The sequence below is a fragment of the Anomalospiza imberbis genome, chromosome 12 (assembly GCF_031753505.1).
Source record: "Anomalospiza imberbis isolate Cuckoo-Finch-1a 21T00152 chromosome 12, ASM3175350v1, whole genome shotgun sequence".
NCBI classification, from domain to species: domain Eukaryota; kingdom Metazoa; phylum Chordata; class Aves; order Passeriformes; family Viduidae; genus Anomalospiza; species Anomalospiza imberbis.
This window is the reverse complement of record NC_089692.1, coordinates 4,696,979-4,714,040: the sequence shown is the minus strand read 5'-3', so window position 1 is coordinate 4,714,040 and position 17,062 is coordinate 4,696,979. Positions and strand designations below refer to the sequence as shown.

The 17,062-nt window shown below is 52.5% G+C and overlaps 1 protein-coding gene and 1 long non-coding RNA gene across 3 annotated transcripts; both read right to left on the bottom strand.

Moving 5' to 3' along the window:
* Window positions 1–458: 458 nt before the first annotated feature.
* LOC137481066 (hydrocephalus-inducing protein-like) lies at window positions 459–6,223 on the bottom strand. Its single transcript, XM_068202520.1, has 8 exons — window positions 6,160–6,223; window positions 5,298–5,431; window positions 4,200–4,336; window positions 3,454–3,575; window positions 3,184–3,366; window positions 2,666–2,818; window positions 1,347–1,586; window positions 459–1,089 (listed from the first exon to the last, which is right to left on the bottom strand). Exons 2-8 carry the CDS (start codon window positions 5,405–5,407, stop codon window positions 802–804), a joined length of 1,233 nt encoding a protein of 410 aa, XP_068058621.1. The 5' UTR covers window positions 5,408–5,431; window positions 6,160–6,223; the 3' UTR covers window positions 459–801.
* Window positions 6,224–6,289: 66 nt separating this feature from the next.
* LOC137480954 (uncharacterized) lies at window positions 6,290–9,848 on the bottom strand. Of its 2 annotated transcripts, XR_011003207.1 has the most exons (3): window positions 9,624–9,783; window positions 6,899–7,076; window positions 6,290–6,425 (listed from the first exon to the last, which is right to left on the bottom strand). It is a non-coding gene; the product is annotated as an uncharacterized lncRNA (long non-coding RNA). The 2 variants fall into 2 exon arrangements; XR_011003208.1 differs by lacking the exon at window positions 6,290–6,425 and having other exon boundaries at window positions 6,898–7,076; window positions 9,624–9,848.
* Between the last annotated feature and the right edge of the window lie 7,214 nt (window positions 9,849–17,062).

Here is a 17,062-nt window from a genome sequence, read left to right as displayed (position 1 = left end):
AAATCTCCAACAAGATTTCAAAGTTAAAAGGGCAGTGGGAAAGCAAGTGTCCCTCCAGGGGAGGGCATGAGGGAGACAGCTGCAGCGTGGGTACCAGCTCTGAATTCTAAAGCCAAGAGGATCATCTCCATGTCCTGTTCAGCTGAGGACTTTGCCTTAAGCACCATGGCCCACCAGGATGCATTCCTCCTGCTTGCCCCTCTCCCTGCAGCCCTGGGCTGCAGCTGACGTACCTGCCCGGGGTGGCCCATGGACGATGACAACAATCCCTCTGTGCTGCTGCGCTTCACGCCTCTCTGAAGATGGGTCAGTGCCCAGGTGGCGCATGACAGCCCGAGAGACAGGACTGCCAGTCACGTTCACCATGGACTCAGGACAGAATGTGACAGTCCTGTGATATGCTGCAGTGCAAAACCAGGGGGAAAAGTCAGCCTACTGCCTACATTTGATCCTCACCATCCTCCCCATCCCATCAGATCCCAGGAAAGGAGACTTGGTGAAAGCAAGATGAGCTCGTTCTTTTGTTGCTAGGAAGGTGCAAATATCAAAGAGCCAGTAATATTAGACCTGGTCCTGCTGGCTGAGGATCTGATCCAGTCCTAGTCTTTGTGGCTAAGGGACACAAGGGAATATCCTGATTATTTCCCCAGTCTATAGCAGGCAAATAGGAGCTTGCTTTGGCTACACTCAGGGTTGGTAGAGAATGCCACAGCCCTTCAGCCCAGAGCTCCTCCACCAAGGTGGGGAACAGGCAGCTGCTAAAAGCATGGGCTTGCCCTGGAGAGCAAGGTGACAGAGAGTTCAGGGTGTATGGGCTGGAGTCCCAGCTGTGACCACAGTCAAAACAGACACCATCAAACCCTCATTGTTTTTCTGACCTGGTGCTGCCTTGCCCATGGCCTTGGCCTCAGTCTCAGCCTCAGCCCTGGCCTTGGCCTCTGCCATGGCCTTGAGCTCTGCCTGTTGAGCCTTCAGCCTCCTCTGTGCTTCATAGTCCTCCAGCACCTCTGGGGGCAGCGTCTCACCCACGGCACGTGGAGGCATAAAAAAAATCTTTTGGTGCTCAGACCCCAGTGCCATCCGCAGGATCTGTGTGTGTAGGGAAGAGAAACCATATGCAAGATTCCTTTTCTTGCCTTTCATCACACAGACTCAACAAACCCATTTTCTGTCTCCTCCCTTCCTCCCAACAACATGAACTATTTAGTTTAGGTCCTCCCACAGCATGTCAGCAGAGTTGGCTTTGCCCTGGGGATTGCCTCCATCTCCCTGGCACAAGCCTGGGAACGCTGGAGTGCTGTGAAGCTTGGGCAGCATGCACGTGGGGACCAGACCTGCCTTCTCACCTTCTCCTCCTCAAGGTACTGCTCATCAAAATCCAGTGAGTAAAACTCAATGGGGAAGTTGCATGGGTTCTTCACCACCACTGTGGCCTCCAGCCCATCACTGTCCACCAGCATTGATCCCATCTTTAGTGCTGGGGGGCTGAACTCCAGACGTGGCTCCAGACCTTGTCCTGAGAGGTGCAGCTTTAAGTGATTGCTGCTCCCACAAATGTTAAGCTTCAGCTCATTCTTGTAAGACCTCTGAAAAGAGGAAAGTGCAGAAAACTCATCCATGAAGTCCCAGGTGACAGGACCCCAAGTACAACAATGCTTGCCCCAAGGTCAGGGTGTTATCAGTCCCTCCAAGGTGAATGGAAACCAGATATTTACTTCTGCTAGGGACTACAGCATCTGTAGTAGTCTGGGTCTGAGTAACTGGGATGAATCCTGGTGTGCACTGTAACTGGGTATTTGGTAGTAGATGGATGTACAATGGACTGTCAGGCGTTTTCACCTGGTCATGCAGGAGTGCAATGCTCATGGGAAGGGCCCTTGGGGTTACAGTGTCCAGACACTGTCCTGGCACTGCTGCATCAGGCAAACACCAGCTCCAGGAGAGAGGCAAATGAGCTCTCGCTGGCCAGAAATAAGGGTCATCTCCTCTGCTTAGTGTTTGGCTCTGGTCCAAGCCAGACACAAGATGGTTACATCTCTTGAGCAATTAAAAGATCCCTGGGACTGTTTGTGGGCACAGAAGCACTTGTGTCCATGCTGGTACACACTGCCAATTTCTGAGACCCAGCGGCCACAGGCAAACTACTTTTGGGAATGCTCCATCCTTTAAGTTGAATCTCCAGCTGCATGGCAATGTGCAGGCAGGCCAGAGCCCCAGGGACTGCTGGCAGCACACCACTACAGGAGACTGTCCTGCCATGCCCAGGAAGGTGTGTGGTGGCTGTTTTGTCTGTCAGTCCTGCAGCAGGATGAGCCTAGACTGGCCATTCCAGGATTATCCTCTGCGAGTGGGCAGCTGCTCTGCACTGAGTGTCGCAGCTGCAAATACAGCCAGGCAGGGGGGAGGCTGAGGGGAGTTGGGCACATCCCCCCCATATGCTGAGAGGCAGCCTCAGAGCCCTGGTGCCCTCTGTGCAAGCTCCCTGTGGGCATTTCAAGCACATCTCACAGGAGTGCTCTGTGGGGTGAACTGAGCCACGCAGAGTACGGGGCTTGCAGAAAGCTCCTTGTGAAGGCAGAGCTCATACCACCTCTGCACCACACTCTCAGTCCCTCATTTCCAGATAGCCAGACAGGCTTCCTGGGCTGACACCTGCCAATCTCACCTCCTCCTTGGGTGTAAACTGGATTTGCAAGTTCTGCCACTTTCCTGGATCAAGGGTTCCTTTGGAGGGCGTCACTTCAAAGGTACAGGGTTCATCCTCCAGCGCCTGCTGCTTCTGCTGTACGGCTGATGTCATGTATTTGAGGTGATTGTTCTGGGCACAGAAACCAATCGTGTGAGGTCTCCTCGTGCTCTGAGACACTGATACGGTGCTGAGAGCACCCACAGCCAAACCAAGTGTGGCCCCAAAGCCCAGAGCTGGAAGGAAGCCCTGTAGAAAGGGCAGCCAGACAGGGAACTACTGTCCTCAGAGGAGGAGGAATGGGTGAAGATGGCAGAAAAGCAATGCATCAGCTAATGGAACAGGCCCAGGCAAACCAGCCTTGATCCAGACCCTCAGAAGCTTCCTCAAACACGCTGTAGACCCAAGTGCTCAGGCAGCCACAGAAGCAGAACGGGCAAGAGTCACAAAGAAAACCCAACCAAGAAGTTACATGCTCAATGTTGCCTGTGCTTTACCTTCAGAACAGGCTTGATGGACCATTTGCAGGGTACTCGGAACCAGTTGTAGAGTCGGATGGTCTCAATCTGGCACTGCCCAACGAGGATGTCAGAGAAGTGCAGTCTGTTCTTGGAGAGGTCGAGCGACAGTGCCAACACAGAGGCACGGAGGCGGATGTAGTACGTAGGGCCTTTTGTCACCTGGAGAAGGACAGAGAATTCAGTGGAGGGTGCAGGTGACATCTGCTGCTGTGCCCAGCCTGCTGCCTGTCCCAAGAGCTGTGGTACCTCTATGGGCAGCAGCACATCCACGTCACCCTGTGGCTGGTGGGCACTTTCAAAGCGCACTTCAAACGCCACGGTGTGGCTGGGGGGCAGGCCCTCCATCTGGTCCAGGTCCACACTGAAACCTTGAACAGACGAACACAAAGCAGCTGAGATACACACGAAACACAAAATGTGTATAAGCATGTGAAGGCCTTACAGGTGTCCTGGCTGAGAGGTCTGGGGAAAGCCCCATACCGTGCTGTGACCTGGACAAAAACTTAAGAGTGCACCTGAACACCCCTCAGACACAGTGAGCACAGTGTGATGGAAGCACAGCCTTTCCTCAAGGCCTCTTTTGATCCACCTGAGGATCTCACAGGCTGCTTCCTCAATAAAGGCTGAATACAAGTGCTGTGACAGTGTGAACTCCAAACAAAGCACTTCCAAAACACAGCAGACCCCACTGGTTGGCAAAACAAACCCTCAGAGTGCCCAAAGAAACTTGCTGCTCGTGGGAGCCAAGGGCAGAAGATGCTGAGAGGTGACCAGGGTGATGAGCCCATCTGGCCTCTGCACAGGAGCATTAGGGCAGCCACAGGCAGACCAGGTCCCTGGGCACGGCTGGCCAGGAGAGTTCTGCCTCTAAAGCTCCCAGCAGGGGCAGTGAGAAGAAAAAGCTCAGAAACCTCCCCAGGTTCAGTGGCTTAAGCTAATCTGTCTGAGACACCTCCTTCAAGGCCACAGGAAGTGTCTCCAGCGCTGCTTACCTGTGTCCTGCAGGACAGATACATCGACCTGGAAGGACACATAGATCTGCCCAGGGTTGGTGATCTCCAGAGTGCGTGTCTCAGTGTAACCCTTAAGGACAGGGCCCATGTCCAGGACATACTCGAGCAGCTCAACTCTGCAAGGAGGAGTAAGGACAGTCCTTAAACCACAGTCCTTAAGCATGGCTACATGTCCAAGTGGACAGAGGATACAAATGCAGTGGCTATTTCTTTATTCACTGCTGTAAAAACTCAGCTCAAGCCCATGAAACCCATGGCCTGACCACCTGGCAATGACTTTGGGAAGTCTGGAGGAGTGCAGGTCCTAGGTTTTATCAGCTACTAATGGTGCCTGAAAATAAAACTAGTTAAAAATGGACACTGGCCACAGCTGCTCTGCCATGAAAAGCCAGTATAGGCGAGTCCACTGGGCCTCCACTGGTCTCAGTGGAACTGCCTAGCTTGGTGTACAGCCTGAGCCTGAAATTGCTTTGGGGTCTAGGAATAAAGTTTGCCTGCACAGGAAATCTACATTGCTCTGCAACCAAATCACATGATCTGTTCTGCAGAGCATCTTCTTCCTGAATTGAAGCCTCCTGTGCTTGTGCTGCATCATGATGGTGCAAAGGGATGGACCAAGTCACCTAGATAAGCCCTGCCACGCCACCAGGATTCAAACCATCTGATTTGGGGTTTTAAAGGGTTTTCTGACATGTGCAGTTCCCTTCTCCTTTTGTTTAGTGTGTTCTGTTACTTGGAACCAAGACATCAGCAGGGAGCTGTCTCTTTCAGAGCTAGTCAGCAGGGACAGAATTTATGCTGTTTGGAAGGGCTTGAAGGTCTGCACTGGGTCCCCCAGCTCCAGGGACAGAACCCCACACCTGTGGGGAGCTGAGCAATCCAAAGCTCAGCGTGGTGCTGGGGAAGGGAGGACACTCTGCTGCTCCCATGTAGCATGTCACAGCCACCAGGACCAGACCCTTTCTGCAGTCCAGGCTATTCCCAGCTCTGCAGACACAAGGAGCTCTCAGGAGAAGGGGACATGGCTGGGTGTTCCCCACGGGGCACCTGGAGATGGGGCTGGAAGGCCCTACTCACTTGACAAGACTCTGGCACAGCTCCTTATCAGGGAACCTGCTCTTCAGGGGATGGGATGGGAGCTTTTTCTGCAGCTCCAGAGAAGGCTTCTCTATCAGCATCCTCATCATCTTTATCTGCAGCTGAGTGTTTGACTGAGGAAAGGGAAGACAGTGGCTGCTTAGCAAAGGTCCTTCCCAAGGCCCAGCTTGCACCTGAGAAAGGATCCCACCCTGCTCTCGTTGAGAGGGGGTGTGGGGTCCTCCTGTCTGGCTGCTCAGTGTTTGTGACACCTCCTGCTCTCTTAGGCAGGACCTCATCTCCAGGGAAGTAACTCCAGCATCTTTGCCTGCCCAGACACTGTTAGCAAAGCTGCTCTGGCCAGGCAGACAGACCAGCCAGGAACCTTCCAGAGCTCCAGACACTGGCCTGTCCCCAGCCAGTACCAAGGCAGCTTGGACAAAAACTGTCTTGAAAGGGAACCAGAATGAAGCTGGTGCCTCTTGGAGATGAGCACAGCCAGCACAGCCCCAGGGCACAATCAGGCAGCTGCTGTTAAGGTCTGTAACTCTGGCAGGGCTTGGGTTGGGACCAACAAACTCCCCAGCAATGACCTGTATCTCCTTGAAAGCCCCATCAACTCCATCCCTGGAGCACGGCCTTCAGGATCTCTCCCTAGGGTAGCCAGGAAGCTGGTGCAGCCCCAGAAGAGACCATGACCAGAGTGGCAGCCCTAGGGGCAAGGCTGAGGTGACACAAGGTTGTAGTTGGGCAGGGAGGTCCCAAATGTCATCAGGGCTCTGGGAAGCTGCTGTGGGCTGCAAGGGGCTCAGGTGACATGGGGAGGGTGGCATGTGCCAAACGGGGCTGCAGCTGTTCTTACTACAATGCCAGAGTGAGGGATGTGGGGCTTTGGGTTCTGAGTCTTCGGATTCCGAGTCTTCAAGGTCTGAGTTGCTGGGGTCTGAATTTTCACAGTCTGAGTCTTTGTGGTCTGAGTTTTCAGGGTCTGAGTCATCAAGGTCTGAGACTTCAAGGTCTCGGTCTTTGGGCTCTGAGTCGTCTTCTGAACAATTGATTTATTCCTCTCATTGTATAGTTGCTGGGGATTTATGAGCTGTTTCAGTGGCTTCTCATCTTTTTCATTTCCTGAAGGAAGAAAACATCCCCAAAGAGAAGTGTGAGCAAAGTGCCAGTCCCATTTCAGCTGGGAAGTCCCCGCCTCCCAACACTGGTTTCTTCCAGAAAGAAATCCCTCAAGCCCCCTCTGGAAAGTGGATGCTGCTGTTCCTCTCTGAATCTCATCCCCTGCAATGTCACACAAATCCAACCCTGCCAGAAGCCCTGCCAGCCTCTCTTACAGCTTTCCCAAGCTTTCAGTCTAGCCATCATCCTTCAGGACCCTGCCAGATGTGCTGGCAAGCTCTGCAGGATGGTTCCTGGGACAAGGCCCACATGGGATCCTCTGCTCAAGACTCATGAAGCAACCAGGGGGCTTGACTTGGTCTGGGAGTCCTGCAACCCTCCAGGCTCGGTGGAGGTTGGCATGAGCTGCCCTATGGGCATATGGTAGGGAACAAAACCAGAGGGGCCCTTTCTGGGGGCAGACAGGCAGTGCCCACCTTTGGCGTTCCAGGGCAGGTTCACACTGATCATGGGAAAGGATGCTTCTCCTTTCAGGCAGATATTTTCTGGGTCCAGGTCACCCACTTTAAGCTGGCAAGTCCTGCTGAAGGCTCCTGGTAATCCTGGCATGTAAGAGAATTTCAGCACTTGCTTCTCGCCAGGTGCAATGGAGCCCTGCAGGGACAGGAGAAGAGGGAGGGAATGCATCAGTGTTTGATGGGGGATGGCTCAGGGGACAGACAGGCTGAGGAGACAAGTTCTCATCTAGAAGAAACCATCAGACCACATCACCTTTGTGATAAACATATTACAGTGTTGGCTTTCACAATTGTTAAATACTATGTGTTCTATAATGTTGACTTCTGTAAAAGAAGTTTTGCTAAAGTCTAGAGTTCTTTTAATCAGAATGTTGTGTTGTGATACCAATGTTAGTGAAAAGTTGTAATATTCAACCCTGTTGTCTCTTATTAAATTTTCTTTAAGATTTAATTCAGGGGCAGGCTTTGTTTCTCACACCTTCTACCTTCCTTGTGACCAAAAGGTCGAGCCTCCAACCCCGGGGTGCCGTGTATCCTCCCCAGAGCTCATAAGGCTGCAGCCCCAGCACAGCCTGATGTGAGCACAGCTCTGCTGCTAACGGGCTTTGCCCTCTGCCAGCAAGAGCCCGCCTCATCAAAAAAAGGCTCTTTTGCTGCCGCTGGGGAAGGGAAGTCCCCACACTGAGCAGGGCCAGCAGCTCCTCTCGTCCCTTGTAGGAGACAGGCATGCAGAAATGGGAAAGCCAATTAGCTTCCTCTTCCCACTGCAAGGAGGGACGAAGGCAGGAGTGCTGCTTTTCAGCTCAAAGACATCCAGGCAGGACTGAGAAGCTTGGGCAGTGGTGGTAGGCTGCTAATTTTTCTCCTTGCTCTTCGAGCCCCGCTCCCAGGCCCCCTCACTGCCCCACAAAGCCGCTGCACAGCAACAAAGCTGGAGGAGGCAGGGAGCAGCAAGCCTAAGTAAGAGATATGTGATCACACAGGCGGGGTAAGGTGACCCTCAGAAATGTTCCAGTGCCAGCACAGCCTGAGATCTCAGCCGTCGGGGTCCCCAGAGTGACTGTGACCAACCAATTAAATATTTAGTTATGCCTCAACGTACGTTATAAATCCATTTTCTAACATGGGGTGAAAAATTACTGTAGGGGCTGTAGATGTGCTGGGAGGCCTAATGCATCCCAGTGTAAAGGAGATTGCTGGGAGACAATGCAGGCAGGCTCCGTGTCTGGGGGGCTGCAGGAGACCTCTCCCTTTGGAGGCGGGCAGACCCCGAAGCCCGGGAAAATTTTGCCCATCTGAGCAAAAAAGTCCTGAAAAGGCTCAGTTATGGGAGGAATCTTAGCATATACAAGCAGTTAACACTGCCAGTTTTTCCCAGCCATTTTTGGTTTTTTGTTGGTCTTGGAGCACCCGCAGGGTCCGGCTCCCTGCAGAGCCACTTCTTCCCTGTCTGTCTACGCTGCTGTCGCCGCTTCGCCGCTCGCCGCGGCAACCCAGAGCTCCGCTGCCTCCCCGAGGGAGCAGCCGCCGCGCCCCGACCGTGACAAGTGACAAGCCGCGGCTGCTGAGCCCCGACCGGCCGCGGCCCGCGGGACAGCCGCGCCGCTGCCGGCGGACGGAGCCCGGCCCGCGGGACAGCCGGCCCCGCTGCCAAGGGATGGAGCCCGGCCCGCGGGACAGCCGCCCCGCTGCCAAGGGATGGAGCCCGGCCCGCGGGACAGCCCCGCCGCTGCCAAGGGATGGAGCCCGGCCCGCGGGACAGCCGCCCCGCTGCCAAGGGATGGAGCCCGGCCCGCGGGACAGCCGGCCCCGCTGCCAAGGGATGGAGCCCGGCCCGCGGGACAGCCGGCCCCGCTGCCAAGGGATGGAGCCCGGCCCGCGGGACAGCCGCCCCGCTGCCGGCGGACGGAGCCCGGCCCGCGGGACAGCCGGCCCCGCTGCCGGCGGACGGAGCCCGGCCTGCGGGACAGCCGGCCCCGCTGCCAAGGGATGGAGCCCGGCCGCGGGACAGCCGCCCCGCTGCCAAGGGATGGAGCTCTGCCCGCGGGACAGCCGCCCCGCTGCCGGCGGACGGAGCCCGGCCCGCGGGACAGCCGCGCCGCTGCCGGCGGATGGAGCTCTGCCCGCCGCGGCGGGCACGCACGCTCGGTGCGGCTGGCAGCACACTTGCTCCACCTGCCGAGCAGGACCCGACAGAGCGGCCCAGCGTTCCAGCAGTAACGCTCTATCCCTGTCCTCTGTTTATTCTCTCAGGTTCTCATTTTGTCTCTCTGCTCTCTTTTCTATCCCACTCTGGTCGGGACCATGCCCTTTCTTTATCAATGAACAGTTTTCAGATACAATACTTGCTGCGTTTGTGCCTTATTTTCGTCCGAGAAATCTATCAAAAAGAATTCTCTCTCCCCTTACAGCAGGACAGGACAGCGACCAACACACTTGTGCCTCCTGCCGGTGTCTGCCTCTGACAGCAGAGCCACCCACCAGCCAAGGCCATGGGGGAGTCGATCAGGAGAGCCCTTGTTTGACCTGCTCTGGCCCCAGCAGAAATTGCTTACAGCCCTGTCTCTGTCATAGCTGGGTTGGGGTTTTCCCCCTTCCACCCCCCCCCCCCTTTTTTTTTTTCCTTTAACACACTCCTGGGCCACCTGGCACAGGGCTGGGGTCAGTCACTTGTGCTACTTACAGTGGTGGGCTTGACCAGAAACACACCAGGCAGATGCTGGTCTGCAGTGCTAGGGTTTAGCACCCAGTTGAATTTAATCCTGCCAGTGTTCTCCAGGGTGACTGTGCTGTGACCAATTTTATTAAACATCTGGAGAGAAGGCACAGGAGCAGGAAGTTACAGACCCAGGCCTGCTGCTGGGAATCTCCTTCCTCTCTCCTGGGGTTGGAAGCAGACACATCATGGGAGCAGGGACAGAGAAGAGATATGAGCACTTGGGAACCTGGGGAACCCCCAGGCACAGGGCACCTGCACAGGGAGCTCTGGGAGCACACAGCGGTGTGGTAACAACCATGTGAGGGCCAGCAATAAATGAACCAGGGACACAGGCCCTCTGCACTCTGAGGGGTCACCAACAGCCAGGAGAAACAGAGACAGCACTGAGGCATTCCAGAAGAAAAGGCATGCAAGTATTGGCAAGCAACATACACACAACAAGGGAGTCACACAGGGCAACACACACAGGGCCAGCAGCTGGAAATATCTGTGGGCTTTCAGCTGGAAAAGAGTGAACTGGGGATTATTCTGGGACAGTCTCTCCAACTGTAGTGAGTGGAAGCCCAACTTCTTCCCTTGATTGTTGTGTAGATTAAGCAAGAGCTTTTGACAAGAGCATCTCCTTGGAGGTCAGGCTTTAGGTGTGGATCAGCAGAGGGATGTCTCATGGACACACCCCTCAGAGCACCCCCACTGGGACCCTGCCTGCCCCAGGAGGCACTGTTAGGTACCCTGAAAAAGAGGCACTCCCAGCATTTTGGAGAGGGTTGGAGATGGCCATTTTAAACCAGCTTGGATGCCAGATGTGTCTTTCAAAGGTTGTACATCCAAGCCCCAGAGCCAACAAAGGGGCTGGGAAGGGAAGGGAGCCCTGGACTGAGGTGGGCAGGAACCTGCTGGCCGTGGTCATTCCTGAAGGACAGCCAGGTGAACACCACCAGCCCACTCTTGGCACAAGGCTCATTTGAGAAAATGTTTCCCTGACTGAAATTCAAATGGTATCCATTTTCCTCTTTACAGTGGAACACAACTGGTGACATTTTTCAACTTTTTCCTCTCTCAACTCTCTTGGGAAACTGCAAAACAATCACAAGTGAAAGTGAAAACCTCCAGGAGCACATGGCTTTGGATGTGCTGTGGTTCTCCAAAGGGAAAGCAGAGCACCATGTTGCTTTTGGAAAAGCTGAGCAGAGCTAAATGAAGCTTAGCAGGAGCCTGAAGTGGCACCTAAAGGCTTCCACTGCTTCTGCTACATCAGCCTGATTCCAGGGCTGTTTCAGAGCACACTTCCTGCAGTGCCAATGCCATTAATGATAAGTGATTCAGCAGCATAAAGAGGAGAAGACTCAGCCCCTGAGCTTTGACTCTGAGTTGCACAAAGGGAGCCAAACAGGCTGAGATTCCTACCAGGAACCAAGATTAACCAAGGAGACACAGGATGTTGTATACACTCAAGGCAAAGTCTGAGAGCAGGTAAGAGCTATACAGCCCTCAACATTCCTATCAATCCAGAGCTTTCAAGAGAATGAAACTCCTTTGGGATAGATACCATCAACGCATGGCCAAAATCAGGGGAGAATTCCCAGCACAGGAAGATTTCCACCATCTTGCAGAACAAAGGTGCTGAGACATTTTCTTCTGGATGTGCTGCAGCAGATAACTTGCTTTGCTGTACACTCTGGGAATTACACCACTCTCCTCTTCCAGCACAGAGTTTATGCTCCAGGTGCCAGCACTTACCTTGTCCTTATTCATGAAGGACAGTGCCATTTCAGAGACCTCAGGGGCGATGAAGTTCTGAAATACCACCTCTGGTGGGGACACCCGAAACAAGCTCTGTTTTGGGGCAACTGGTGACAGCTGTAGAGGCGAGAGAGAGCAGGGAGAGGTTCAGCTGCTGGGAGGAAGGTTCATGAAGGACAATCTTACACTGATCCCCAGTGAAGAACAGACTCTGGGTGAGCACATCTGCCCAGCCCACACTGGGGGAACAGTAGCTCACCCACCTCTGCTCTGAGCTGATCGAGAGCTGCTTGATCAGCTCAGAGCAGGCTCAAGGCAAGCTGCTCTTTTGGCATGTATTTTTCCAGGTTTCCTTCTCCAGAGTGCCAGGCAGCACTTTCCTTAAGCACAGCCCTGTGCCTACTGGGACACTGACTGAGCACTCATGGAGTAAGTAAACCTCAAGAATTTATGTCAGACAATATGGGAAACAATTCTGGGATGTCCCTTACTGTGAGACAGGGAAACTAAGGCCCACACAACTGCAAATATCTTTTTTGATCTAGAACTTAGGCATGAGTAAGAAGAGAACAGCACCAGAAGAGGTGTGAAAGATGAGGTGATATTTGGCTGAGGCCAAAAGGTTATTAAGTGAAAGAATGGAATTTGTTGTTTCTATGTGTTGTTTGTGGTTTGGATTTGTTCAGGTTGGTTTGTTGGGTGTTGCTGTGAGTTGGGAGAAGGACAGGGTTGAAGACCTGACCAAAAAGAAGTAGGATGAGAGGGGAGGGGACAGAAAAGTTGGCATTGGAGAGAATGGAAGTTCCCGAGTACCCATCCAAGGGGAAAAGGGACAGGGACTGTCCTGGCTGGGTATAACGGGAATAGAAAGATTGCCATTTTGTTGGATGGTGTGTTTGCTCATCTCCATGGGGAGGGAGACACACCCAGCTCAGCTGAATTGTTACTAATGAACAGTTTTCTTCTGCTTCGATGATTTTGTCCCCTTTAATTGCACTTAATAGTGTCTTTCTAACAGAGGTAAAGGCAAAAATAAAGTACCACAGAAGTCAAGAAAAAGACAAATTAGGTGAATGCTGAATGAGGATAAAGTTCAGTTAATTTCTCAGCAACCTGGGTAGAGTTGGTATCTCCTTTTTCCATGTGCTTTAAATGGGTGATTTCTTGTAATTATTGCTATCTTATTTAATACCATTGTAGAGGCATGTCTGGAATGACAACAGCAAATGCTTCTGGAGCAGGGGCATTGCTTTGAGAAAGCTCTCCCCTGTTTTGTCTGCCTTCTCCCGCCACACTGCTGTCACTCCAGAGACACAAGCAGTTCTCCTGTGTGACTTCACGAGAGGCACAGTCTGCTGAAGGGAGTGGCTGCAGCACTCTGTCCCTTAGTTGTGCCCTTCTCTGAGGTGTTCCCAATGCCCCTCTCCAGGCCAATCCTTAACCAGCGTGTTACATGTCTCTTGCTGCCAATTTCCTGCTCAACAGCCAACCTCGGTCACCTAACCGTTTGGACTGTGCTTTATACTGAGCCAGTCCTGGCAGAAAAGCAGCTTTAAACACACCTCTATGTAGGCACTGATCCAGATAAAGCACATCCATTCCCCTCTGCCCAGGGTGAGTCCTCTGTACATCCGGCAGCCTGCAAAATCTAACACCCTGTCAGGGTCCAACACATTGTTCAAACCCAGAGCATGAATGCAATTATGCAATTTGTTTTGTTAAATCTGAAGTAATTACTGCAGCTCCTCAGCCTTCAAAGGCCAACGCTGCCAGTCTGGAGGGAATCCTATGACCCCGAGCATTTGATGGTGACCACACCAAAGTAAGAGGCGGCTCCTTCAGCAGGAGAATGGCAAATGGCAATTTTGTGCCTTTGTGTCCCTAGCCTTCCCCCCACTGTCTTAGCAATGGCAGCTACAGTCCAGCACACCCCAGCAGCTTCAGCAGAGGTTATTTGTGTTGGCTTAGTGCAGATCAGGACTCCCAGTCCACCACTACCAGCAGTTTGCAATGACAGCAGGACCTGGACACTGAGGTATTTTGCTGGAGGCAAGCCTGTCACAAGCACACACCCTCCTCAAAGGAAAAGAGCAGGAAAAGGCTACCTTTGGACCAGTTTCACTCATGTCTAGAAATGGGCTGCCAATTCTGGGCAGAATACTCCCCCCAGTGCTGGCCTCCTCTTTGTGTTTGTAATGGGTGAGTCTTTGTTCATCAAACTAGGGAAGAGAAACACGAAAAGGTACAGGAAATCCTCAGGCAAACAGAGACTGGAGGCATGCGGCCTAACAAGGCAAGTTGCAGAATGGCGCAGATACTCCTTACTTAAGCAGACTGGTGTAACCATATATGTAAGATTGACTTTCAGCGCACTGCAAAATTGTGAGGATGAGGAGAAGCCTTCCTCCTGACGACCACCCGAGGGCAGGAAGATGACCCCCTAGCAACAGGCGGCGCAGACACAAAGTACCCTGGAACCGATATGTCCGCAGGAAGCAGAGAAGCAATAAAGACCCAGGGACTGAGGGGGGGAGGTGTGAGCAGTTGGTGGAGCAGGGACTCCCCGGCTGCCCAGGGCTGTTTTGCTTGCTGTTGCTTGCTTTAATAAATCAGCCTGATCCAACTGGCATTTTGGTCGATTATTATCACTCCAAACCTATAACAAATTTGGTGCCGTGACTCGGATCAGGGCAACCTTGTGGGAGCCCCTTTTGGGGAGGCACCCCACTGCTTAGGCAGTGGCCTCTCTTGGTGCTATCCTCCGGGACCCTGACTGACGAACCCTAAATTGGCAGCAAGCAAAAGAAAGCCAGCAATCCCGTAATCTTTGTGCACGAAGCCCTGGACGAAGGCACAGGAGTGCATAAGTATAGGTTGTGAATCCGTCTGATTAGGGTTGGGTATCCCGGAGTGTGCTGTGTGAGACGCCCTAAGTCAGGGCAAGGCAAGTGCGGACCCTAAGTTGTGTGGTTTCCATACCCCGCGAGGGGCTGGGCCACGAACAGGGAGCAGTGAACGTGTGTGTGTGAGAAGGCGTTCCGGAAGATGGGACAGAGGAAAAGCAGGCCCTCTGATCCCATGGGTGGGGGACCCAAGTAAAGCTCCCCCATATACTGCCAGATAGCCCATTGGGATTGATGGTTGCAAATTGGCATGCCTGTCCATCTAGAAAGGGGAAGGATAAAGTAAAAATTATACATTATTGTATAGAAGTTTGAGGTGGAAAGCAGATCAGAGGAGATCACCTTTATTGGCCAGTCTTTGGATTTTTTGAGGATTGGATCTGTCAGGCCCTAAATATATATGTGAATTCTAAGGGTCAGGCCCCAAATATATATGTGAATTCTAAGGAGACCTGCAGAGATTATTTTGCCTTCGAATGGGTGGACCTGGACACCCACAGGAAGCAGCAGTTGAGGTAGATGGTGCTCCCACAGGGCTTTACAGAATCCCCCAACCTATTCGGGCAGGCCCTAGAACAAATTTTGCGAGATTATCATTTGGGGGAAAGGACAACATTGATACAGTATGTAGATGATTTATTAATAGCTGGGATGAGTGAGGAAGTAGTTAGACAGGAGAGTATAAAGTTGCTAAACTTTTTAAGTTTGAAAAGACTAAAGGTCTCCAAATCTAAATTGCAGTTTGTGGAAAAGGAGGTGAAGTACTTGGGACACAGGTTGAGCCAGGGGACCAAGAAACTGGACCCTGAGAGAGTGAAGGGAATACTCCCAATCCCAGCCCCCAAAACTAAAAGACAGGTGAGACAATTATTGGGGTTGTTTGGATATTGCAGGCAGTGGATTGAAAACTTTAGTAGAAGGGTCAAATTTCTATATGATAAATTACCCAAAGAGGGCTTGGTGAAATGGTCACTACAGAAACAGCCATAAGAACTGCTGAAAAGGGATAGACTCATGCCAGTTGAGTGAAGGGGCCCATCACGACAGAAGTCGAGAAACCCTGGAAGGTGACCAGCCCGCCTGGAGACTTAAGGGTTACCCTTAAGAAAACTTAATGGACTCAGTGCAAGTGATCCAAGAAACCTGGCACAGTGAAATAGCAAGACATGGTTATCCAATTACCAGCGACTACAGGGTTTATTGTGGGAATAAGGGTTGTAATTGTTACCCTTTTGTCTGTTTTATTTGTAAAATCTGCCAGGAATGGGCAGACAGGCACTAGGACAGTTCTGGGAGCCCTGGAAGTTACCTGCTGAAATACTTAGCACCAATAAATTAATAACACAGAGTGCAATACACATACTCCAACCACATGGCTGTGTCCCATTAGTCTCTCTGTGATTTGATGTGACATGTTTGGGGATTTCTGCTCTTTGGGCATTTGTTTCCTCATTGGATTGAGGCAGTGACCTTTCCAGAGAGTGGGGAGGAGCTCTCAGAACTCCCCTAACTCCATCCCTGCACAACACTCAGAGCTCATAGTGAGGAGATAGCACTGCTGGGTGAGTCCAAGAGAAGCAAGAAAGCAAAGTTGTACCAAGAGTGAGGTGCACAGGAATGTGTCCCAAGTTTTAGTTCTCCCTGTTCATTAGCATTTGTTTTGTCTCTCTGGGCTCACAGGCCCCTCCACAGAAGAAAACAGAGGGATCTCCTTGACAGAGCCTCAGCAGTGGGGCATCTTCAGTCAAGTGAGCTCCAGACACCAAGGGACCTTTGTGGCCCTGACTCCAGCGCTGCCTGCAGGGCTGGATCTGTGCCCACACAGGAGATGAGAGAGAACAGCTGGCTTGGAAGCTCTTCCAGCTGGGACCAGCCGTGTCTCTCAAGGCTTTGGGCAGAGTTTGAGCTTTCCCCCCCACATGCCCAGGTGCCCAAGGGCAGGTTGGTCAGAGCAGCACAGGTGAGTACCCAGCCTGACAGGAGGAATTGCTGTGGCAAAGGGAAAGGGACAGAACACATGCTCAGGGCTTCAGCTGCACATTGGCTTAACATGGCTCCAGTGGCACAGCCAGGCAGGATGCTGGACTGTCCCTGAAACATCACACATTGTTCCCTACGGCACCAGGACAGCCCCCACCAACAGGAGCAGGGCACAAAGAGGTGGGGAGGGGGTCTGCAGCTTCACAGGCTGCTGACAGCAGGGGCAGGGAGAGGAGGGACACGAGGGCAGTTTCCAGCCTTAACACAGCCCCAGTGGGTACTCACAGTATCAGGCTTCAGTCTTTCCCTGAGCAGAAGACGAGGTGTCGGTGTCCTTCTCGGGAATCCAGAAGCCATTTTGGAAGGAGGATGTCGCAGATGAGCGATAAAGCCTCAACAAAACTGGAAAGAGCAACAATGGAACTCTGAAAATCCAGAACCCAATTCATGGCAGACTCAAGGGATATATTGGTGCTAAAGATTTGATATTATTGGAAAGTAGCAAGAGACAGAGTCCAATTTGCCCCGCCCCAGGAAGGTACCTGGGCAGTCCCACCTTGCCCAAATCTGCATTAATACACTGGAGTCTTATGTTTTTTTGAGACCTCACCACAGAGAAGACCAGAAGAGGATTTAATGGGATGGGATGGGATCCATGGAATGGTGATGTTTTCTACTAAATCTCTCTCTGTCACTCTCTATTCAAGCCTGCTTCCTAAACCTCCCCCTCCCCCCCCCACTTTTTTTTCTATTTCTTTCTCTTTCTGTCTTCCTCAC